Below are 25,840 nucleotides of genomic sequence, written 5' to 3' on the forward strand. Positions count from 1 at the left end.
TTATGCCTTCTATTTTTATTATCGTGAGAACAAGATAGGATTATTTTTAGTTTGGCAAACTATCGCTCTCTTTGAGATTCTATAAATAAAGAACGGGTGTTTTTTTATTTATAGATTATATATTATATAATTTATTTATTTATTATCCAAACTCTAATATCCATAATTTATAATCCGATAGTACTCCTGTGACGTTCTGTGAGCCCGTAGTACCTCGGAGGCCTCTGTCGATCTCCTTGGCGTAGTGCTTAGCACATCGCGCTTCGACGCCAGGGGTCCCGGATTCGAATCCAATCGGGCAAGATATTGATTTGTCCTTAATGGGAAAATTGAGAATTTAGTAAATGTGATAGTATATGTGAAAACAAATATTGATTGATTGATTTGCTTCTTGTGCCACTTTTGGCTAATTTGCGAAGATAGGGATGAGTGATGAAAGGATGAATGAACACTCACAAACATCCATGCCCAAGCCAGGATTCGAACCCAAATCTTTGGCGTTGAAGTGCGATGTGCTAACCACTACGCCAAGGAGGCCGGCTTGTGGAAACAAAGAAAGAGATCCTCTTATGGGTTTTCCTTTCATATTTAAAAAAAAAGACAGAAAAGCAAAAATAAACCAAATCTGTCAATCAATTCTTTCTTTGTAACTCTTTCACTACGCAATTCTTCTTTATCATGCAACGTTTCTTATTAGAATCATAATACGATTTATAAAATGATGAAATCTGAAATTCTAATTAGAACACGGACAACCTTCTTTGTAATATATCGATCATGTTTCAGAAAAATGAATTTTTACAATACTTTTGCATGTGCAATTTCCCCCTCTTTTAAAAGTAGCATGTTTTAATTATGTTACTAATCATTAACGGAATACCTCAATACCATCCCGAAGTATGATAATTAATATTTACCCCTCAAAGTAATGAAACACTTTCCCTCTCTGAAACTCGCATAGAAATGATAGCCACAGATTTGATAGCGGCCGTTTGCTTCTGCCAAGCCCCGAACGAACATAACCGAAGGGGCACCGAGCATAACCGATCCTCCCACATGACGTCACGCGTTCGTGCATGATCGGCAATTTTCGGATGGCGCTACCTTATAGTATATTAAGTTACCTTGAGCTACAGCTGTGATATGCAGAACTAATTTGTGTATAATGGCAATATTCTAAAGATTAAACCGTATGTTCCATAAGGTTCATTTTTCTATGTCTAAAACAACAGTTATGATCCTTAAAGTTTCTATAATATTCTCTACTATAAAGTTGTCACATTCTTAAAAACTTCTTCCCAATGTCCATAAGGCTTATATTACTAATAACTCCAACTGAAATTTAGCTCTTATGGCTTTCATAATAGTTTGATTCTAAAGCTGAGAACACATATTTTTGACTAATTGTCAACAATGAAAGATTTTGCTTTCAAGAAGCTTGCAAATAACAAATTCTAAACTTCTCGAATGACAGAATTAGGTCATTAGTTCAACTATTAAATATCTCATCTTTCATAACGTTTTCATAGTGAATATAAAAAGTAAAATAATTAAGAATAATATTAAATATGACCGAATCTTTGATATGGTTCGGGAGGATCATATCACATCATTATTAAAATATACTATCAACAATTTTTTTTCTAGTAAATAGTTAAGCCACATTTTCTAAATAAAGATAACAATATATATCCAACTGTAAGGTTAGGTTCACAAATCAAAGATTCCAAACACTGAGGAAAAGGAATTTCACAGTTTATAAGAGTTTTATAGAATGTCTCTCTTTCTTGTGTGTATCTATTACACTCAAATATGATATGGTGTATATCTTCCTTGTTGCCACATGTACAGTTTGGGTTTTGTACAATCCGGATCTTTTGTAAATGACTAATACGATGTAGTAATACTATCACATTCCGTGAACTTTGAACTTTTGTAAACCAAGGTCTCATTCTATTGAAATTAGCTATCCTCTGATAAATCTGACTTCAATTTTGTATGTGTCGTATATAGACAATGTATAATCAAAAGATATAGATTCAAATGGAATGCTTTCATGAATCATAATTGCAACTCCTTTACTATCATCTTTAATCTTTCCATAAGTTATGTGATAATGATTTACTTTAAAATAATTTATGTTTGATGGGTTCACAGAGATTTCCGATAAACATAAAAGTTCAGGTCTATATTCATCTATTAATTTCACCAGATTTTGCTTTCTTGCTTTCAATGATCTTACATCCCAGTGTACCCCCACGAATGTTTTCCTTTATTTTTTCTACCACACCCTAAGGTGTCTCTCCAAAAATGTCCAAATCCTCAATAATTTTCTGCACCTGGCCATTTATTTGTGAGCATTCTGTTAGTATTTCTTTTATGCTTAATAAGTCAGAATTTTTAGTTAATGTCGCCATACGTTTCGCCATTAATTGTAACAAATTATACATAAGATCCTTCTGAGATGTTATGTGAGGAAACTACACGATTTTTTTCTGTTCTTCATTGTTGTAGATTCCGATGCTCACCTCCTGCATGCTTCTGTTTGTACTATCCACATATTCCTCATTATTCATTGTCTTGATTACAGTTCCTGTAGACTTTCCATTTAATTGTTTTTGATTACTTTGTAATTTCTTTAGAGAACCTTTACTTGATTCTCCTTTAGAATTTCCATTATAATTCTTTGTTTGTGAATAGGAATTTAGTCTGAAATTTTTTCCAAATTTATTTCTTACAATTCAACTTGACCACTCCTTAAAACGTCTTATTTTTCTTTATTTTATGGCACGCACCGCGTTTGCAGTTTCTAGCCAAAGTTGCTGAGTTCAGGTTCTATTGTTAATATCTATGTTCCAAACTGCTTTCTTCGAAACACACTTTAAAACTCAAAGCCCGATCTCAAAATAAAGACAAAACACAATCGTAATTCCCATGGCAACAGCTCATACAAGGTATATACATAAAGGTCAGTCACTATCCTGATATTATCAGTGATAGGTCTAAATATTAAATACAACAAGAATCACAAAATAAATAACAGAGATTAAGATTATTAACAATAAACATTTGTACAACGAGAAAGGTAATTAGGAAAGAACTATAAACATTTGTACATGAGGAAAGGACGTGTCAACTTTTTGCAAACTGACACTCTTCCACGTGATGCACCCTGCAAGTTGCAGTACTGCTGGAAACGAGTCTATGGTAGCTAGACCCACAGCGAGTATGGATTGATTGGTTGATTTAAATTTTTTTGGTGCGTTGGCACGTATGGAAATTTTGCACCCGTCAGTATACACGGTGGGGGGGGATCCCTTTATCTAAAACCTTAGTAAATCCTGACATTAAAACTCGAGGGATCAAGTACGATACGATATCCCATAATAAGTTAAGATATGGGATAATGTGAACCCCGGATATGTTAGAGTAATCCTTTGTGCATATATTCACCGCCTCTGTAGCCGAACGCGTTATGGTTGACTCATGAAGGTTGTTGGTTCGAATTGTAGCCTGGGCATAGGTCTACATGAATTAATCTGAACTAAGTAAAAACTTTACCTGTTCAGGCAGAAACGATATATACTAGCTCTTGTCCTTTCCGTTTGAGCATGTTTCCGTTCTACGCATGCGCAGACTGCCCTTCCGCGCATGCGCAGGGGATATAGTGCACGTCACTGCACATCTCGCTCTGCGCAATGGCGCAGCAGCTAATGTAGGGTTGCCAACCAGTTTCAGGCTTACATCCGGAGTTGTTATGAACTTTGCGAACTTTCCATGAAACAGGTTTGTTTACACCTGTTTGGTTTTTCGGACGCGTTGCTTAGTTTCTCGATGAAAACAAGTTCGTGGCACTTGTATGCATGTGCCTGCCTGTTACCTGTTAGGAAGGAAATTCCTGCTTCCTACGCTTAGACAAAGTTACTCTCTCCGTGGAATGTGTTGGTACTGGGATCCAGTGTTGCCACAATCTGAGACCAGAATTTCCCTTTCCCAGGTACAAAATTTCCTTTTTCATCCCATTTCCCCCTTCATATTAGAAAAATAGATAACTGCGCTCACAAAGCTTTTGAAGTTGCTATTATTATTCGCCAACCGATACACATCAACCTACAGAAATATTAGGATTGATTGAATGACTGAAAATATAAAACAAGGAAGGATTTTGATATCAAATAGTACACTGCGCGAAAAATGAACAATATATGGAAATTTTTATACGAATGGTTACTTCATTAGATTCATTTGGGTTGGGTATTATTACAATAATTTCAAAAAATAAATAATGCAACGGTATTATTTGTTCCCAGTTCGAATTATCAGTAATTTGAAGGGAAAAATTTTCGCAACGAAAGTCTTAGATAGTGAGACGGATATATTCAAATTTCCCTGCAATTAGGAATTTTTCATAATTTTTCCCATTTCCGCCTAAAATTTTAGCTAAATTTCCCTCCAATGAGGGAAATTTCCCTGCATGTGGCAACACTGCTGGGAACTCCTGAATAGTGCAGCAAGGGTGACACGCCTGGTGGTCGCAATTAAAACTTCGGACGGTGTTGAGTGGTTTCACGTGTCAGGTCCAGGAGAATTGGTATCTTCCATACCACTGTGTTTGGATCAGCCATTTCGCCCCATGTCGTCGTCTTCTGTTTCTTTGCTTATGGTATATTGATGAGACTTGAACTGTGTCCTCCTTCCAAGAAATCCCTCACGTACATTCGTCGTTCAAACGTGAGAGAGTCGTTCGGAAAGTAAGGTACATCCAAATATCGTCAATAGACTGCGCTGACGATCCTCAATCAATTGAATGCTGAATGAAAAAAAACAATTGAACATCTAGTAGGAACAGTAGGGGGGGTGTAGAACAATAGATGCTTGCCAAGCAACAGTGCATTTCTCAAAATATGAATTGATGTTCGTATATTTACCTGTGGAAAATGGCGGACAGATGACGTCATAGCAGGAACTGATAAATGATGCCGATGCGTCATCATGCGGATTGATTGAAATGCAGGATATCTAATGAAAACGCACATTAAATTGTTTATGGCGTACTTGTCGGTTTCCTTACTTTTAATTTTGTTGTAGACTATATTGATTTAACCGTTACTGCATTGAACAAGATTCATTGACTTGCGGTACCTTATACGTAGGGAGACAAATTTATGGTAAATAAAAACTGAGGAGAGCGGTAAATAAAATGTTGGATCAGCGGTATATACCAGCGGTGAAAAAAAAAATTGGCACACACTTTTTCATTATGGGAGGAAACAACATCCAAAAGAGCTATAAATTGATAAACTACTTCATTTTTATATACTGTACACATACACAAGTACTTAGCTGTTCAACCAAAAAGAAAACATCAACACAAAATCACTTCATTTCTAAATTGCATATCTCAAGTGATTTATTCATTGTATGTACGCGTATTTAAAGGATATCCTTGCTGTCCAATAAATAAAATAATCACTACTGCACATAGACAAACGCATGTTGAAAATCACATGATGATAAACAAAATTCATTCATGACTGAACACCAATGACACCATTGTTTCCATTGATGTGCGGGAACAGACTAATCTTATCGCTGCTACAGCTAGCAAGTTCAATGAAACTGGAAGTTAAGTAGACATTCGGGGGAAGAAAGGAATTCAGCTTGACAGGGAACGAAGTTTTCGAACTGAGATTATGTGTATGGGAAATCCAAATTTGCAGCGTCTTCCTAATGTGATCGAAGATATAACGTTCTTCAGCTGCTAGTGCTCGATTGCCGGTTTTTGCGTGTTTTCTACTTAATTTGATGATATTTCACGATTATTTCGCGAAGAAGCGTTCATTTCGTGGAAAAGCACACATTTCGCATTACTTCGCGAATAAAACTCAAGCATATTTCATCATTGGGGGTGTAGTTACGTGCAGAATGTTCAAAATTACATCTTTTTTCCACATTTCGCCATTTCGCGCATCGCGAAAATTCAATGTCCCTACTTATACGATAAATCAGACCACATTAAAAACCTAGAACGTTCGACACGAACACGCTACCGAAGGATCCAGGTTCGATTCTTGTATATTCGTAGCACGATCTCATATAAATATCCAATATATTATATGTATCGTACTCACATGACCTTTTATATTGAATATACTGGGTGTCCCAGAAGTCTTTCCCTGATTACAAACTTTATTCATATCCGCTACGTATAGGCAATGTAGAGATGTGAAGGTGGTGCCAAAATGTTGGAAAACTAACCAAGTTGATTTGTTGCAGGTTTCAGTAATGTGGCTGTAGTGTTGCAGTGTCAGTGCCAAGGAATCCGGAATTAATGCTCTTGACATCGGGTGGCATCTTACCATACAATGTTTCTTGGGCTTGACAGGATTTGAAAATGAAGATAAATTCCATTTTTTAAATACCAACTTGTTGATGGCAGATATTCTAGATGAAAGAATTCTGTACATTTGAAAGTTCCTCTACACTGTTGTTGGTGACCGGGTCTCGTGATACCAGAGGACATGCTGAGCTTTTTTCTGATTTGTGAACATTTCCGGTTTTCTGGTCACTGACACTGCTACACCACAGCCACGTTACTCAAATCTGCAACAAAAAAACTTGCTTAGTTTTCCAACATTTTGGCACCACTTCCACATCTCTACTTTGCATGTAGCGGATATGAATAAAGTTTGTAATCAGGGAAAGACTTCTGGGACACCCGGTACCTATATTAATAATCATCCATTAATAAAGTTATGTGTACATGTTCGTAATAGCTACACGATGATTCCTTGATTTCATATGAGAACTTCATATGTTTCGTTATGACAGCATGTGTATTTGCTAAATATCATAAATTTGAACGACCCATCGCCCTGGCGGAATGGTTAGCACAGTGTGCTACGATACCAGGGATACCGGGTTCGAATCCCGGCATGGGTGTACTTTGTGAGTGTCACTTCATCAATTTCATAATCACTCCTCATCGTTATGATTAGCCAAAAGTTGCAGAAAGGCGATGATAAATAACAAAAATAATATCAATCCTCTAGTAATATTAACAGCCATTGTCGCGATTGACCTAATTAAGAAAAGTGGTGTTATGAAAAGTTCAAAATAAAAAAATATGAAACTGTCCCCCCATTTTACATTTTCTCAAATTCGAAAATTTGTGAGATGCAGGCACGTATCTAAAAAATATATTTCGGGGTGTCAGAACCAAGTGTCTCATGTAATAATAATAATAATAATAATAATATAAGTGATTAATATACTATGTAAATTTATTAATTGTAGTGGCCGCGGTGGCTCAGACGTCGACCCCCGTGGTGGAGTGGTTAGCACATCGCGCTGCTACGCCAAGGGTCCCGGATTCGAATCCCGACTCGGAGATGGATGTTTGTGATTATCTGTCCTGAAAGAGAAATCTGAGTGAAATGAAGCTTTCCTCTTACGAACTTTCCATTTTTTTTAAAAAAAGGAAAAAAAAAGTCTGTCACGCGTCTGACTACCATGCTAAAGGTCCCGGGTTCGATCCCCGGCCGGTTCAAATCCGGGCACTTTTCTAACGTTGGAAGCGGCCCCAGCGCCGACCCAGCGTCGAATGACATGGGTACCTGGGGGGAACCCTGGGGGGTAAAGGCGGTCAGGGGCGTGATGCTGATCACATCACCCCCCTCACGACCGGATCAAGAAAGTGTGGGGCGTTACCCCCACACCCCCTATACGCCTTCATGGCGTGGTGTTAAGCATAGGGGAGCACTTTACTTTTTACCTTCTTAATTTATTAATTGTGCATTGTCATTATTTCATGAAAATGTAAAGATGTGGTATATGAATAGAGATATGAGAGCACGTATTTATTATCAAGCTTTGTGTGTAGTTACAATCTGCAAAATATGTATAAAAACAATTGTCATGGCAAGGAAATGAATCTCAATAAGATAAAGAATTGGATCTTTATTGAATAACAAAAATTAATGTTAGATCCAGTTGACGAAAATTAAAGTTTCTCAAAAATATTTTATGCATATTATTATAAGCAGTAGTGTCATTTGGTACTGTCATTCAAAGTCGTACGATCCCTATCTAATCCTTGTCTTGCAGTAAATTCTGTGGAAAAAAGTAATCCTCGATTATACAAGAAATTGTAAACATTACATAATGTTAGTATTTGTTAAGTCTAAATACGTACTTTGTGAGAAGATACGCTGAAGTTTTCTTTTCATTTTTCAAGCAGCACCAAATTCTTCGATCTTCCCAGGTTTCAAGATTGTGTAACCCATATCGGATGCTTTACCCTTTTAGTACAGCTGCAATTTATGATCCCCCCTCCTCCCCCGCAAAGAGCTCTACCACCGCCAAGTGTTGAAAGCAACGCCTTCGTTTTTTCACTTTTTTAAGTGCCTTTCGTTTAAGAGGCTTTACAAGTTTGATGAGCCCAGCCTAAAGTAAGCGCCGTCCGCCCATGCGTATCCAGGATCATAAAAGAAGCATAGAAGATAAAGAAAAAGAAAGTTGTGGAAGTTTTCGAAGTCTGTAATCTGTGGATTAAAAAGTTGTAACCACCCCTTCCCAGGCATCATTCTCATGAGTTGCAATAACAGCAACGCATCAACGAAACAACAGGGACGCCCAGGTTCCTCGGAATTATCGCACACAGTATTGAGCACCTTCACCTATTGACGTCACGATATACAGGGTGTACCAGAAGTGATAGCGCAAAACTGAAACTGCGAAAAGTACACGATGGTAGAAGCAAAACAGTATCGGTAAACCGCTACTGACTTGATTGTTTGTACACACATGGGCGTCCGGAAGGGGAGCCGTAGCCCCCATAGAAAATGAAAGTTAACAAAAAATGATATATTTCACACATATAATTTAATTTCATCCACAATAATGTGTTAATTATTGCACAAACATGATAAATTCAAATTTAAGCAATGTCTTTTGAGGGAAGAACGCTATTATTGGGGAAAATATGCCATGTTGCCCCCCTGGAAAAAAATACCTTCCTTGCCCCTCCGTGGAAAAAATCCTGCGGACGTCCATGTGTACACATCGTATGCTTGTCACGTGTGAGGTACCATAGTTCTACTTAGTAAAATTAGTAAAAATTCACCTCGCTAGACATTACTGTTGCTTTTATTACCAAGCACTATTGTACTGTACATGTTGTTACATGTGCGGCAGTGTCCAGATTTAAACAAACAAACATCAGAGTGTACAATCAATCAAGTCAGTGACGGGTCGTAAACATTTTTTTTAAAATTTGTTGTTTTAAGTCCACTTTATGCACAGAAAGGCACTTCAAACTGTATGTCCAGTCCCGATTAATCTTACCGTGCATAAAGTGGACTTAAAACACCAACCCAATCAATCAATCAAAAACAACGAAAGCAATCCACGGTGACGTTAGTACACGGAGCTCAATACGGTGTGCGATAAGCGACACCCTTATCGGTGGCGTTTACTCGAGGTTTGTGACGTATTTAACAGCGAGCAGGTGCTTGCCACGGAGAGTGGTGCATAATTCAGAATCATTAAGCACGTTGGTTTTTCCGGTAATTTTCCGTCGCGCACTTTGGAAGCAATGTCTTTCATAATTATTTATGAACTGCAAATACGTAATGCTTGGCTTACACGCTTAAAAGCAAATGAATCAACAATTGCTAATCAGGATTAAATTAATGAATTATTACAACAACAGATAAAGGCAAGTGAGTTTCCAAATGGCGTCGAACTTTTAAAAATTATTCGGCTTAACTCGGACTCGCTATATAATTTTATGAAAACAACAATAGATGTCGCAACCGTTTACTTTACATGGGGTGGCCTTTCTAGACACTCCCAAATATCAACCTTCCCTCCACTTAGTACGCCCTTATACTGCATTTTGTACACTATCGAGGCTTTAGCTAAGTGGCAGAAAATCGAAGTAAAATCATCTAATTCAATCCAATTTTACATGTCTCCCTGCATTAACTTTTATAATATTGATATTATCCTGGCTGGCATAAATAACATATTAATATACACAAATTGATTGTTATTATTAATTTAATTTGATAATTAAGTCGTATCCTTATTGACAGAAAATCTTTAAAGTTTCTAATAATCTTTCTTTTTGTTTATTCAATATTATATATAAACATGGATTGGAAATAGTGTGCTGGAGCGAGAGAATTTCGTTCGAGCGTCAAGTAGTTCGCACGAACGACGCTAGGTAGCGTACGGAAGTGAGAGCTTCTTCGCTCGAGCAGGCAAAACGAGCGGTACGCCCGAAACCTAGTGGTACACGTATAACCGTAATTTGTCTGTGGTAGTGGGTCCTCAAATATGGACCGTGAAGTAAAAGACGCCGTGAAATTGAAACTTACGTGAACATAGTCATCATCTTCATGCTGAAATGTAGTTTAGTCTATCTTACCAATACACAGTGATATATGAAAATGAAATAGATGATTGTGGGCTGAAACTACCAAGACTGTTATTTTACACATATGTGTCTACGATTATTGTGACATTCTAATATGATATTCCGATATTCCATTGTAAACGCTCGAGGTAGGAGACTCAAACAAGTACATGGAGATAACGACTATGCTCACTTATGTTTCAATATCACTGGGTCTTTCATCTCACCATCCATAATTGAGGGCCCATTACCACAGACAAATTATTGTTGTACGTGTACTACTGGGCTTCGAGCGTAAACCGCTCGTTTTGTCCGTTCGAGCGTTATTCGGTCGAGCGAGGAAGCTCTCCATACGCTATCTAGCGTCGTCCGTGCGAACTATTTGGCATTCGAACGAAATCCTCTCGCTCTCTACTACCGCACGAGCCACAGGAGAAGCAATTTACTTAAGAGTGGGTTTGAAGTCAGCAAAACAAAAAAGGAAACAATGTTTTATCATAACCGCAGAGCCTTTACAGACAATTCTTTTCCTCCAGTTTCCACAGCGGGCCCCTGCAACCCCTCGCCCCCCGGGGTGCTATCGATTCGACCATTGCTTTGGCGGGAGAGGCAGATTCCTAGGGGAGCACTGATATCTTATGGTCAGGGAAAACCTTCCATCCGGGTTAAAATTTGATGAGAACGCACAGCCAGGGTTTCTAATGCGTTGTATTTCTCGCAGAAGTTACGGCTCTGTCTTATACTCACCCTCCTTTCTACAGTGAAAATGTATTTTTTAAAAGTAGGAACCGCACTTTGTGTCAACTGCAAGAACTTACGCAAGCAGGGCTGTCTTGTCATAAATGCCCCTCGAGCAGTATGACTGGGTAATGTGGATATACAGGGTGAGGCAAGAGTCCAGCACCACCCTTTTAATTTGAAAACTGCTTGACGGAGGACGATGAAATTTTGGATGTGGGTTACGGAGGTGGGGGCACAACAGATGGGACTAGTATGCATCATGGCGGCAATCTTGAAAGCCGCCATACTGGAGTTACCTCCAGATTTTCAAATAGCAAGGGGTCATGTGGCACATCATTTAAGATGTGCGTTTTCTGAGTAATAAGAATATGCAGTTATTTCCCACCTAACTATTTGGTGAGGATATTTTGCCAGTTGAAGTTCAGCAGGATAATTTTTATGATCGGGTAATTTATACAGGGTGTCTCATAAGTAATAGCGCAAACTGACATAGGTGAAAGTACACGATAATAGAAGCAAAAAAGTATCAGTAAACATGGGTCTGCAAACGAGCCGTTTTCGAGATAATCGCGAATGCCTGATTACAAGCCGCCACTGACCTCATTGTTTGTAAACGTTGTCCTCGTTGGCAAAATGCTAATAATGTGTGCGAATGTGTGGTTACAATCAGTCATTGATTGCATTTTGTAAACAGTGAGTGCTTTACTCCTTGCGCGTTCCGAGGTTTGCTCTTTGTTTACAAAACTGAACATTTCCGAGAGATGGTAAGGCTTGTACCCACACATTCGCACACGAACTAGGACGACGTTTACAAACAATGAAGTCAGTGGCGGCTTTCAATCACACATTCGCGGTTATCTCGAAAACGGCTCGTTTGCATGTTTACTGAGACTTTTTTGCTTCTATTATCGTGTACTTTCACCTGTGTCAGTTTGCGCTATTACTTATGAGACACCCTGTATAGTGGAATAATTTTGATGTAGTGGGGTAATTTATGTAGCAGCATAGTTGATATATAATGGGGTAATTTACATATAGACGGATAAATATGATAATCGTTTGAGATTTTGATATTGAAAATGGTTACTTTACCTCCCTTTTTTGCCACGTTTGCCTAATTGCGACGATGAGAATGAGTGATGATGTGATGAAATTGATGAGGGGAACTCATAAAGATCACATGCCCAAGCCGGTACTCGAAACCGGGATCCCTGGCATTGTTGCGCGCTGTGTTAACCACTCCGCCACGGTTATGTAGAGAATTGGTATCCTAGTTATATACAGGGTGTCCACAATTAAAGTTGACCACTCAGAACCCTCTGGAGCCCGTTCGAAGCAACGGATTGCGCTGAAACTTGGTATAGAAGTTATGGACACCATGGGGAAACAAAGTCTGATGAAAGAAAATAGTTCAATGTTTTACCACCAGGTTGAAATGTGGCGAAGAAGTAACAACAACCAGTAATTTGAGCTTATGTCGGTACAGCAGTGTTCAATAGGCGCCGTGTCAACGTGAATGACCATTTGAAAGCGTAAAGCAGTGTGAACAATGGTCAGACGATGCGTTTTTCTGGATGTTGATCACTGTGCACCAGATTTCAGCGCCACATTTCCACCTGGTGGTAAAAATTTGAACTACTTGTTTTCTCGTCAGCATTCTTTTCCCCGTGTTCTCCATAACCTCTGTACCAACGTACAGCGCAATACGTTGCTTCGAACGGGCTCCTGAGGGTTCTGAGTGGGGTAACTTTAATTGTGGACACCCTGTATAATTTAGAAAATCAGTGCAAGATGCATACCATTCACATACATTGCACTCTAATGTATCTTCTTTTTCTTTGCAGGCTGTTACAGTGAGTCGACAAATAGCTGCCACCACGTACGTGGAAACGTCGTCGAAAACTGCCAGCAAGGCTGTGCGGGATGCCTTTGAAGTTGCCGCTCTTGCAGCGCTCGGGAAGCTGAACAAGAATCACGTGGTTGTGCAGAGACAGAAGGCCTATGTCCACGCAAGGAGCAAAAGCAAATTGGACCTTAAGGCCGAACTCAAGGACAGGGCGAAGAGTTGCTGCATCATGTGAGACAGGAACCAGAAAGTCCACTGCCTCAGTCGTTCACTCAACGTGGCGCCATTTTAGAAGCGTTTGCCTAATCAGAACTGAAAGAGGAGTTCGTTATCGTTGGCAGGAGACGCTGTGGTTTGAGATACCTCTCAGCCAATCGTAGGCTGAGTCTATTGACTCAGAAGTGTAGGATTACCCAAACAGAAATGAAAGTCGTATACGTTCTCATGCACCTATCTCTACTGGTAATCTTCTAGTCAATATGACAAGCATATCATTAAATCCTGCCGGTGAAAATAGGAAATTCAATCATGTTCTCAAGATAGGATTGTCTTTCCATCAGTTTTGGAGGTCAGCCCAGTATTTTACAAAATTTTCCTCTTTATAGTAAAACCATACGATACACACTTTACTATGGAAAATATAACACAACTTTGGATACATTTTTTGAAAGTATTGCTCCATATTCTTTAATGCATGATAACTAGATATTTCAAAACTGTGGAAAGTTTTGTCCATGTGCGCATTTTTTATACAAATTAAAAAAAAAAAAAAATCAATATCTTGGAAAGAAATTTTACACTTTTCCAAAGCTAAACATGCAATTTTGCAATCATATTTATTTTTTGCTTATCTTTAGTACTTATGAATATTAGATATTTTGCCTATGGAGGATTAGACTAAGTATCTAAGGTAACCCCAGACGTTACTATCGTAGTCATGAAAGGGATAGAATAGTAGTTAGATCATCAACATAACCTTCGGATTTTTCCGCTGATTATAATTGAGTATAGCTCGGTGATTCATGATGTTGAGTACACAGTTTAAACCGCTAAATGTTGCTAACTCTGTATTAGTTTAATTTTCTAACACTTTTCGCATTTAACTTGAAGTTCTAAGCGAAGTAGTAGTGCCCTTGCATTTGCATAGCAATAACTTGAAATTTCTGGAATGGAAATTACATGTTATCTGAAACATTCTTATTACAAGCTTTTTGTTCGTTCGTCGTCGTCTCAGATATTACTTGTACAGAATAACTTTCATTCGATGGCCTGTAATGCGGGCGGTTGGATGATAGAGAACGAATCACAAGATCCGTTAGAAGCAATGTTTGTATCCATATTTGGTTAAACCTGTGATAAGTTGGCAACACTAGTCCGCACAATAGGGTTGTGCTACTCAGCTGTCATGAGTTGAGGGCAGCGGTAAGCTTCTCAGGACCATATGGCTCATTCAACCGTTCTTGATTTCATATTATCACGTTGCGTGGCGCTTGCATCAACCAGTAAGAATCACGCTAAAGATACCTGCCACATGCGGCGCTGCAGTCGTGTCTAGTATCTAGGAAGAGAGGAAAGCTGTTTGTAGATATTAATAGTGTTGTTTCTACGTCCAAGTGCAATCCACATAAAACATTTTAAGCAATTATGGCTTTGCTTTCATTTATAATACCTTTGAAATTTTGGCTCGTCTAGTTTTTCCTTTTGAAAGATATTGCACACCGTACATTCCACTCACATTTTCGAGCGACCGCAGCGCCACGTATAGCAGTGTCCAGCCAGAACTTTTATATCTTTGGAATTTCCTCTTTCAAAAAGTAGTCGACAACATGATTAGGCAAACATTTACTTAAAATGGCGCACAGCAGGCATTATCACGAGGTGCTAAAACGTTGGGCGAGACTCGGAAACGTAAGGTAGTTTCAAGACTGCAAACAAATGAATGCGAACTCGAGGCGAAATTGTGCATGTGTTGAACTAAGGCATCACCGACGGGCAAAGGAAGAGTGTGTTTTTAAATGTAGTTATAGAAGTTTTGCAGCGAATAATGTTGAATTTAATTCACGAATACTATTTTGCTATATAACAATGAAATTGTTTCTTTTGTGAATATGTGTTTTGTACAGAAGAATATATATATATATACCAAATATGAGAGAGTATACATATGAAACAAAGTGTAATTACATTTGTTACGTTGTGTAAAAATAGAAAAAGACAATAACCAAACAACATTGTGTTTGTTATTTTTGGTTTTTTTTTGTGTTTTGTGTTTTTTGTGTTTAATACATTTCTGTTGCTGTAGGCAATCTGAGAAAAGGCATACAAGCGACCATGAAAGATGAAGCAAACGTATTGTAAAAACTAATATTGTAAATATTACATACTCCCATCAGATTTCACTGAAGTGTTAGTATTAGGCTTGATTCATATCTAGCGCCCAAGCAACCCTCAGCTGACGGCCAGGAGTAGCTACACTAGCGCTCAAGTTTCTCTCCAGTCAAGGTAAGATCATTGTCAGTCTGGTGTTGGATCCTTGGCAGTGTACACCGATTTTTTCTGGTACAAATCGCCTGTCTTTTGTTCTAACGACAATATTTTAAGAGTTTTTCAACGACGGACATGGCTGTTGTACCAATGGCGTTAGAAGAAAATAAAATTCTGTCGACATACAGAGCCCTCGTCAATGTTGACCAGAGTACTTCATGGAAAACCACTTTCGTTGTTCGAGTCTCTCACATTTGAGCGTTTACAGTGGAATATCAGTTTACTGTGACAAGAATCGTAGACACACATATTTAAGATATCTGTTCTGGCAATTTCAGCCCATAATCATCTATTTCATTTTCATATATTATAACATTACATAGTTGTATTTAGCTTAAGAAAGAGCTTACTGCTTTTTCAAGCTACAAGCAGGATTTTCAGCTTTTCACAAAACCTGAATTACTGTATAAAGCAGAGATGAAAATAACCTTTTACAATCTTTTATTTATGAATTTCTAATTAACAAACAATTATGAGGAGGTCCTTGGTAAGTCTCCTTCACCTGATTTATACTAGAAGGTTCAGATACAGCAATTTACGGATAATGCCCTGATTGTCTCTGTGGAGATTAAAAATGTAACCATACTTAAAAATTAACACAAAATAGAAGCTAATATACACATTGAGAAATATTACTCACGGTTGTATAGTTCAGCGCTGTACTTTTAACTTTATAATGATCGACGCTAAAAATGCCATATATTTGAGAGCTCTCAATACTTAAACAAGACTCACTATCAAAATCACTGCACTTATATTCCTCAACTTCTGGTTAGCACTTCCTCTTCATTCCTCCTGTCTGTATCCTTGAAAAGTTGCGGTAGAAGCCACCTCTCGCAGATCCATCACACTACAAGTCTTTTCTTCTTTCAAACTAGGAGTTCACCATTCGTGTTCTCTTTTGGGCTCGAACTATCCATGCACTTTTGTGTTCCGCGGTGACGAAATCTAAAAAATGTCAAAAGCTCGAAGGACTGCGAACTTTTCGCGTTTTTCCAGCAACGCGCGCGCGGACATCAACCACAAAGACTTGACGCTGTAACTCTCTTTCGCAGACTGTTGCAACTACCCCGCGCCGAAATTCACGAGCGCTTATTTTCCATTTGCTCGAGCGAAGAAGCTCTCAATTCCGTACGCTATCTAGCGTCGTCCGCACGGACTATTTGGCGCTCGAACAAAATCCTCTTCCTGCAACACTCTAATGTTTACTCTAGTAAGGCATTGAAGCCCATAAACTGCATCAATATACACAGAGATGCATCAAAGGGCACTTATATAAACAGCTGTTCCGTGTGATGCAGTAAAATGCATAATTTGATCACAGATGATGATTTCAAAGAAACTCAAATTACACTTTCAGCTAGGTCTATTGATTTGATTACTTTCAAGGTCTGGGTTCATGTGTGTGATTGTCCTTTCATCAACTTGAGCTTATTTTTCATCCTCGTCGTCACGAACCGCCAAAAGTGGCAGAGAAGAGAGAGAAGTAACATAAATCTTCGTTCTAAGTAATGGAAACAGCACCCCTCTTAAACCTACCATGACAACATTTTCGGAAATATACTTCGCGCAGTTGATCCTAGGGATGGCCAAACCCGGATACAATTTTATCTGGATATCGGATAATTTGCTATACGGATATTCGGATTATCATAAATATGCGGATTATCCGAAATATCCGGTTATCTGAAATACCAGATTGTGAGCATTATCCGTACAGTTTATGCGTTTTACTGCCTCCCCTCATATTGTTTTATTTGTCATGTTCATATTTCTACTGAACGTATTCTCTACAAATCCTTCATCCATTCTGTCTGTCTGTATCCGTTTTACGAATTCTCCGCATATTTTATCATTGTTTACCTTTTTTGCCTAAAACAGATACTTCTGCATTAGTTTGTGCAGTATAATGGCACAAAGTTTTCGCCGCAACAAAAAACGTAAAAGGGATAGAGTATAGAAATAACATTCTCAGTTTGATGTCCCGATCCTTAATTTGGTAATTATTTCCTTATTTTCAGGCACCATTCTTACCAGAATAACATACTGAACTTGAAAAAGTAATTATCAATCTGTATACAGAGATTATCTGAATACTCGGATATCAGGGATTCTGTCTGGCTGCCTTAGCCGAGACCATGGGCGGAAGTGCGCATGCGCTAACTGGACGTGTTTATTGGCAAAATAGGGGTGACGGCACTTTGGTCAGGAAGCGGGTTACGTGAAAGTGGTCTGCTGTGGAAACAGCAATGAAGTTTCAAACGTAGAAACATCGCTCCTAAAATACCTAGAGATGTTTACGAATTATGAAAGGGTACAGAATGAAAACAGTAGCCATCCATATGTTATATAAGCAAACAGAATATATCAGGAAAGTATTCAACACGTCACATTAGTAGATAAACTTATTTGTAAGCCAGTAACCACAAATATACACAGCAGTAATCATGGTAGTATTCACTAATAATAGTATTACTATTATTGCACATAGTATTATAAATATAAGAAAGAAAATGTAGTAACTGAATGGTTTATGACATTGTGTATCATATCGAGGGCGTTTTGTAAAATGTTGCCAACAGGGACCAAAACGACACAGTTTTCTTTGTTCCACTTCGAAACGGTTTGTTACGAATTGTAAGAGAGATCACAAACACAGCAAGCAGTAATAAACACAACAAGCGAACCCATACAAGCAAAATGCCACGTCAATCCTCTGTTCACTGTCCACAGCGCCAAATTGATAGGTTCGGTGTGAAACACATGGTAATGTAGATTAATATAAGTTGCACAAGATAAAAACCAGACGGTGAACAATTAACATATTTAATAGAAACTGGACGTTATGTCCGAAACATTCAAGTACGTTGAGCCATGATACAGCAAAGATTACACACAGAACACATTTGCTTATGATTTCTCTTCTTCTGGCCGTGAAGACTAAGCCTTGTAGCCATACGCTTAATAGCCGGACCGTATCAGGTTTGGTGTGTTCTACCAGATTCCCCTCTCGCGTTTAAAATCGCACTTTCCAGCTAGTTTCGTTTCCCTTGGCTGGACTGTAGCAGTATTATGCGGATATTCGAATTATCTGAATTTCAATTCGGATTATCCGTTGCATTGGAAACTGATATAGGATAATTTGAAATCTGGATATCTGTTATCCAAATGTTGTGGTTACGCTACGCCTACTTGATGCACGGGAGAGATTTCATAAAAGTAGCCCCCTCCCTCCCTCCCCCCCCAGTATCCGTCGTTGTCTTCCTCTCGTTGTGGTTGGAGAACAAGACCCAAGTTTCCCATTCGGTCGTCGTTTCGCTTCTCGGGAAAGTAACTTGAAATAAGCCCGCGATACGTGCCCTGCAGTTACTTGCAAAGTAAGCAGCAGCCAATTTCAACCGGGGTATTTGAAGCTGGGATGGAAAAAGAGAGAGAGAGAGAGAGAGGGGGGGGGGGCCGCCAAAGAGGCTAATTAAGCACTAGGCCAGTCGTTAAGGTTCGATCGGGCAGACCAATGAACCTCACAATTGGAGCCGCTTCATTCGAAATTGGGATTCCGGCTCACAGCCCCCCCCCCCCCCCCACCGCCCTCTCCAACCCCCCTCCCTCGGTGAACCACGGAAATGCATTTCTTTTCTTCGCTCCCGCTCGCGAGAGGTAATGATCGATCGGGCAAAAATCATGGTGCTCGGAGCATGATAATTTCTGACATTAAAATCCTTGAAGCGAAACTTTCTATATTTTTTTTCTCAAATGAACTAACTCTATGTTGCTCGACACGAGATAAAAATACGAACGTAACGAAACTGTAAGAGTTTGTTTGTTTGATATTTTGTTTTAAGTCCACTTCATGCAGAGCCGGTAGCGTATTTACAAACCCTGGAGTGCTACAGAACCAGAGGTATATAATGCTTTCTTATTGGCTGTGAGCACCGGAAGTGTTTATGTTCCGTGTCCGTCGTTCCTTGCTTGGTCGTTTACAGGAAAATTACACTCGTGATTATCTAGTAATAAAGTTTGTAATCAAATATATAAATGCATGGAAAATGTTAAAAATACAATTAATCCTTTCTTGGCGATAAAAATCAGTATTAAGCCAACGAAAAACAATGTTGAATATTTCTGAAAGCGCTTGTAATGTATGTGAATTGATTACTACATTATAGGCGAAATTTCACAACTTCACATGTGCTAAATAATATCATTTTTGTATAATAATTTTAAAAATGTGCTAAAAAAATCAACCTCAGCTTAAAGGAGTTTCACATCTTGTTGGGATGGATGTCTGAAATCTACAATGTTAACTTGAACCCTGCCATCTAGCGTTAATTTGAAGGAACACTGCATTAACTTCCGGAAGACAGCCGATCATGAGCCAAATATGGCTGGAGGTTCTGCAGCACTATAGGGTTTGTAAATATGCTAGCCGTAGGGCGTCTGACTTCCAGGCGGAACACCCGGGATGGGTGATCGAAGGTCGGAAGTTTTCAAACCAATGGGTACCTGGGTGCAACCCTGGGAAATAAAGGCGGCCGGAGCATGGTGCTGATTACATTATCTCCAAAATAGCCGAGATCGAGAATGTGTGGGGCCCTACCCCCTCACGTCCCCTAAATGTACCTTCCTGGCACGGTACAGTATGCACGAGGAACTTTACCTTACCGTACAGAAAGGCTAATCGGGACTGGACCTACAGTTTAAAGTGGGATCCGAACCACTTGACACGTTCTTTAGTCAAAAGAACATGATTTAACTAAAAGAGAAAATAATAAGTTAACATGAAAGACTCGAGAGCAATCGCTAGATTGGGTAATGGGGTAATATCTCTCTGTTAGTTCGTCAAATAAAAATCAAAGTTAAGTTTGCACTAAGAAAAAGGAAGTCTATTTTACTTCTTTGCAAACTAAATACTTATATGCCTAACATATAATCCATGTCACTCAAAGAAATTAAACTTCTTATAATTCAACTTGATCGCTCTATTCAAAAACCGATCCCGAACTTTAAAATCAAGACAAAAGCACTCGTAATTGCCATGGTAATTACAAGATAAGTATGTACAGGTTAGTCACTATCCTGACATTATCATTGATAGGTAAATTACAGAAATTAAGATTAAAGAACAATAAACATTTGTACAAGAGAAAAGACAATTAATAACAATAAATATTAGTGCAATCGGAAAGGACGTGTCACACTATATGCCTCCACCCTGTATCGAAACCGGAACTCCTTGATTACAAGGCGACTACGTTACCACTACGCCATCGGAGAGGCCCAACTGTAACAGTTATACCACGGTGTACCTGGCAATGGTATTTTTGGCGTGGAAAACGCCAGTAACGAAAACAGAAATGCTTGCAGTTGTGTAGGAACGTGTCTTCATTTCCAGGTTAATCGCGACGACGATGATGAATGATGCGCATGATTCGAAAGTAGAACACCCCTGTGGCTTCATAGCCTCACTCGGTCACAGAAGCCAGCAAATGGAAACTAGCCCAATGGCCATAAACATAGGGGAAAATATCGGATCGGTTATGAGCCGGGTACCTGGATCCGAAAACAAAGTCAGGCACCCGCATCTGAAAATAAAATCCGGACCCGGAATCGAAATTAGGTACCAGTACCGGAAACAGAAAATCTGGTACCCAGATCAGAAAACAAAACCAGGGGCCCAGATTCGGAACTAAGGTAAGCTTACAGACAATTTCTTAGAAACAGAATTGCTAATACCAGATACTCACTTATGGACACCTTTAAATCTGATTTGATTACGTTCAACGCAGAAATAATCATTCCGCGGTCATGGTCGTGGACCTTTTTTGTCATGTTCTAGCTCCATTATTAATTTGCCTATGTATAAACAGGTGACTTATTTAGTTATAGTTTGCTTCGTACATGTTAAATTAGGAATATTTCACAATGCTTTACCATTTACATTAATTCAGAATCTGTACATTCTTTCCAAGATTAAAATGAATGCAGTATTTCAAGCCCGCATCACACAGAACTGGATTTCCAGTAGGAATGCCCTAGTTGGCGCTGGACTGGCTACCCATTTGCTAGTTTTTGCCTCACACGATACTTATCAGCGTACTTGTCGATAGACTTTTGTTCCCATACGAGGGAAGTTGTAATGGCGGCCGCGTGAGATGTAAACCATGTATCACTTCACATTTTTAAAAGCTGATAACTATTCAACCAAGAGGAATAACGTTTCGTATAAAACGGTATTAGGTACAAAACAATGGCGCTGCTTAAATACATACTTTACAACGTTTACTGTACACGTGTGGAAGAATATTTTAGTTGTTTCAAATGTAAACACCGTGCACTCGGCATAGATGGTGTAACTTGACGTGCCTTTCATGCTTTATACGTTATACATTGCTGGAGTAACACTCTGAAACCACAGACAAAAGCGCTCCTTTGCACACTCACAGATTATCTTCACATGTCGAAACATCGCTCTGATTGGCTGTTTCACAGAATCCAGTCGAGGAAAGCAAGTAGCAATTAGAACATGTCATATTCCTCCAAGCCAGTCAAGCAGTCAGCCACGCTGCCATGATTTCTACCTAGAAACTCAGTTCAGCGCCAACTAGGGCATTCCTACTAGAAATCCAGGTCCGTGTGATAGGGGCTTTACATACATACAAAGATGCATGCATACATACATATATATACCGGGTGTTTCATAAATAATTGAGGCCTCCCCGATGGCGCAGTGGTAGCGTCGCCGCCTTGTAATCAAGGGGTCCCGGGTTCGATACCCGGTGGAGGCACAAGTGGTTCGGATCCCACTTTAAACTGTAGGTCCAGTCCCGATTAGCCTTACTGTGCATAAAGTGGACTTAAAACACCAAATCAATCCAATCCAATAAATAATTGAGATTTTACAAAAGTTTATTGCAAGTTAACTATTGAACTTACGTTAGTGAAACGAGTTCAGAACGACCGAGGAACGCAAAAAGTTTGTGCGTGTATGTTTTGTTAAGCTGGGAGTTCATATCCACTTTTGGCTCCCGCACTATATGGTCTAAGCCTTGTCTAACAAGAGAATGAAAACTTTCCTTGCCCTTCCCAGTTTTGGCACTCAATGGCTATGAACTGTAGGTTACTGTAACTAAGACATGTCTAGAGCTTCGTAACAATGTTCACGAATGGCCATTAACAGTACACTAATAAAAGTATTCCATGTTTGCAAGTGTCGGCGTGACATAGCCTTAATGACACATATCCCAGACATTCCACTAGGGATGTGACGAAGCTGAAAATTTACCGATGCCTATGTACTCACCGATAATTTTTGGAACCGATACCGATGCCGATATTTAACCGATTCCGATACATACGATTATTAAACAGAAATGAGATGTTATTTTCAGCATGACAAAAATAAATTTGCTATGTACATTTCTATTGCATATCATATGTATATACATATATTTTCTCAAGAGATGCGAATGTACATTTGCATCTACAAATGGTGGTCATGTGAACCTTTAAGAACATGGATTCTCAAGAGATTTAACATTAGTACACAAGCAGTTCTTTGAAATGCAAAATGAATTCGTATTCTTAATGTTGGCAATTTACTGCTGCCAGATTCAACTTCAGAAACACGAGTTTTGGAAGGACTTCAGGAAGTAACCTACTTCTCTTATTGCAAATCTGTTCAGCAACACTGAACACTCAATCACTGAATACTGATGCAGCAGGTATGACCAAGTATTTTCTCAGCACTTGCTTCAGGTTTGAATACTCACTTTTGAATTTCCAATACAACAGCAGATCCTGGATCAGCAATGTACTGTTTTATTTCCGATTTTGAATTAGGTTGATCCTCTGAATGAGAGTTTGCAATAATTTTATTACAAAAACTCTACAATAATGAAGAATCATGACCAAATTTTCAATAAATCTTACAAAACTAAAATATAAAACTTGTTACAGATACCGATGCCGATGTCAATTTCTGGCGATTTTTATACATCTGTAATCGGCTTCGACACATCCCTACATTCCACCCAGTAAAATATCATTGATTTCATTGGTTATGGATTCGCATACACTCCATCGTTGTAAACACAGCTCTAACGGGGTCTCTTTATTGAACTGGATGATAAAATATGAAACTTACGCAATGAAAACGGGACGGTAGAGAATTGTTTCGGGAAAATGCTGTTTCTAACTCGTGACGAACTCTGCACCCTTTGGCTGAACATAAAGAATAACCATAAGTGATATGGAAGACATGGAGAAAAATGATCTCAATATCGGAGGAAGGGAAAATGGAATCAGAAATGTCCCATCCCTTCTTCTCTTCCAATTTTAAGCCGGTGTCGAAAGAGGAAGAGGGAAAGAGAGGGAGAACTACGTGAACACAGCTTCATTACCCTCCATAAATAATACATAAAGGAAGTCCAGGGTCGTTCAGTCGAGGAAACTTTCCCCTCCAGTTGTGCTTCTATCCTCCCTTTAATTGCGTCCCACTTCGTTTACGGCATGCGGGCCTCTTTTTCAGGACTTAAAAAAGTTTCAAGAGGGGAGCAAGAAGTTTCATAACATCCACGGAAAGTGGATATTCACTCTTTTCAAAGAGGTGTGGTCCGCCTGCCACGAGGGAGACGCGGGTTTGAGCCCTGGTAAGTTCCCCAAAACGTTGCCTCTGTATCTTGACAACAGTCGGAGGACTACTTCAAAAAAAGTCTGGCATGGGCCCATTGTCGCGATATTTTTCGCTACATACCAGTAAAGAAAAGGGGTGATATTCTTGAAAAAAAACTGTAAAATCGCGAAAAAATATAAATTCGCGTTGTTTCGCGACTACGCCATGCATAAAACATGTGTTTAACTAACTCTCTAATCTTCTTAAACCCCAACGTTTGTGGCTGCAGCAAGACAAGCCTTCCATCCCTATTCTGGGCAAGATCAACCCAATCTTTTCCATCCTTACCGATCTCCTTTAGGTCCATCTCAACATTATCCCTCCATCTTTGTCTTGGCCTTTCTGCAGGTCTCTTACCATCAGGTTTCCCAACAAGAACCCTGTAAACTCTTCTTTTCTCTCCCATTCGTGCCACATGGCCTGTCCATCTAACTAACTCACTCTCTAGCCTTCTTAAACCCGAAGGTTTATGGCTGCAGCAACACAAGCATTCCATCTGTCCCTATCCTGGGCAAGATCAACCCAATCTTTTCCATCCTTACCGATTTCCTTTAGGTCCATCTCAACGTTATCCCTCCATCTTCGTCTTGGCCTTCCTACAGGTCTCTTACCATCAGGTTTCCCAACAAGAACCTCTTCTTTCCTGTCCCATTCGTGCTACATGGCCTGCGCACCTATTTCTTCTTAATTTGTTTATTCTAATAATATCTGAACAGGAAAACAAAATTGTGCCGTTCTAAATTATGTAACATGTGCTTACGACATCATTTTATCAACTTGTAATAACTTTTTCATAACGACCGCAGTTTTTCCACGTTATTGTAAATGGAAATAAATAAATAAAAGAGACAGCTTAAAAGTAGATCACATCAAGCTAAGGTCGAATATCAAACGATCACAGATTCTTAAGACACAATTAGTGATCACTCTCCGTGCAGCATTTAAAACAAACAATAATTCTTAATTGAAGATAGCACTAGTGCTTCATGGAGAGGGATCATCCGCCATTGACAAGGTATAGCCATTAATCAGCTCCTGAGACAGAAAAGAACACTGGGAGAATGTTTGCAGAACTTCTCCGCTAATTTATCCTGTCTATTTTGTTGTTTACCCACCAAGTAGAGGGTGTCCCAGAAATATTTTCGTTTTTGAACCCGCCCTCTGGGGCAATTCGCACATTACGGAGAAATGAGATAGATCGCAAACGCTTGGCAACATTGTTTATATTTAGTTGCCATGGAGCGCTTTGCGGGGCAGCAACATGTTTTTTTGTGTCCGTACGTTTTATAAAAATAATTATTCTTATGTTGTTGTGCGTTGTTTGTACCGGTTTCATTGTAACCTGGCAGGAATGGGAGACGTCCCAAGCGCAAATTTAATTAAATATTGGATGAGAAAGTTTCAAAACACTGGAAGCACTATGACGAGTAAACCGCCAAGATCGAACAGAAAGAATTGCAGATGAAATCAATGCTATTCCTCGTGCAATGCTTCGGCGAGGGATCAAAAACTTTAGTTCAAGAATAATTGAATGTGAAAACATGAACGGTCATATTTGTCCAATACTCTTTTCCACAAATAAAAATTTAATGTTTAAGGCTCGGCTGGACCTTTGTCA

At 39.1% G+C, this 25,840-nt stretch overlaps 1 protein-coding gene across 1 annotated transcript in view; it reads left to right on the forward strand.

Annotated features, from left to right (window-relative positions):
• LOC145996189 (rho-related GTP-binding protein RhoE-like) overlaps nt 1-15,230 on the forward strand; it is a 209,789-nt gene extending 194,559 nt beyond the window's left edge. The window contains exon 5 of the mRNA XM_083132558.1: nt 13,006-15,230. Coding sequence (XP_082988684.1) covers nt 13,006-13,242 — 237 coding nt within the window. The 3' untranslated portion in view covers nt 13,243-15,230. The remainder of the gene's footprint in view (nt 1-13,005) is intronic.
• The last annotated feature ends 10,610 nt before the right edge of the window (nt 15,231-25,840 follow it).

This window comes from Lepisma saccharinum, chromosome 12 (genome assembly GCF_977018435.1).
Source record: "Lepisma saccharinum chromosome 12, izLepSacc3.1, whole genome shotgun sequence".
Classification (NCBI taxonomy): Eukaryota; Metazoa; Arthropoda; class Insecta; order Zygentoma; family Lepismatidae; genus Lepisma; species Lepisma saccharinum.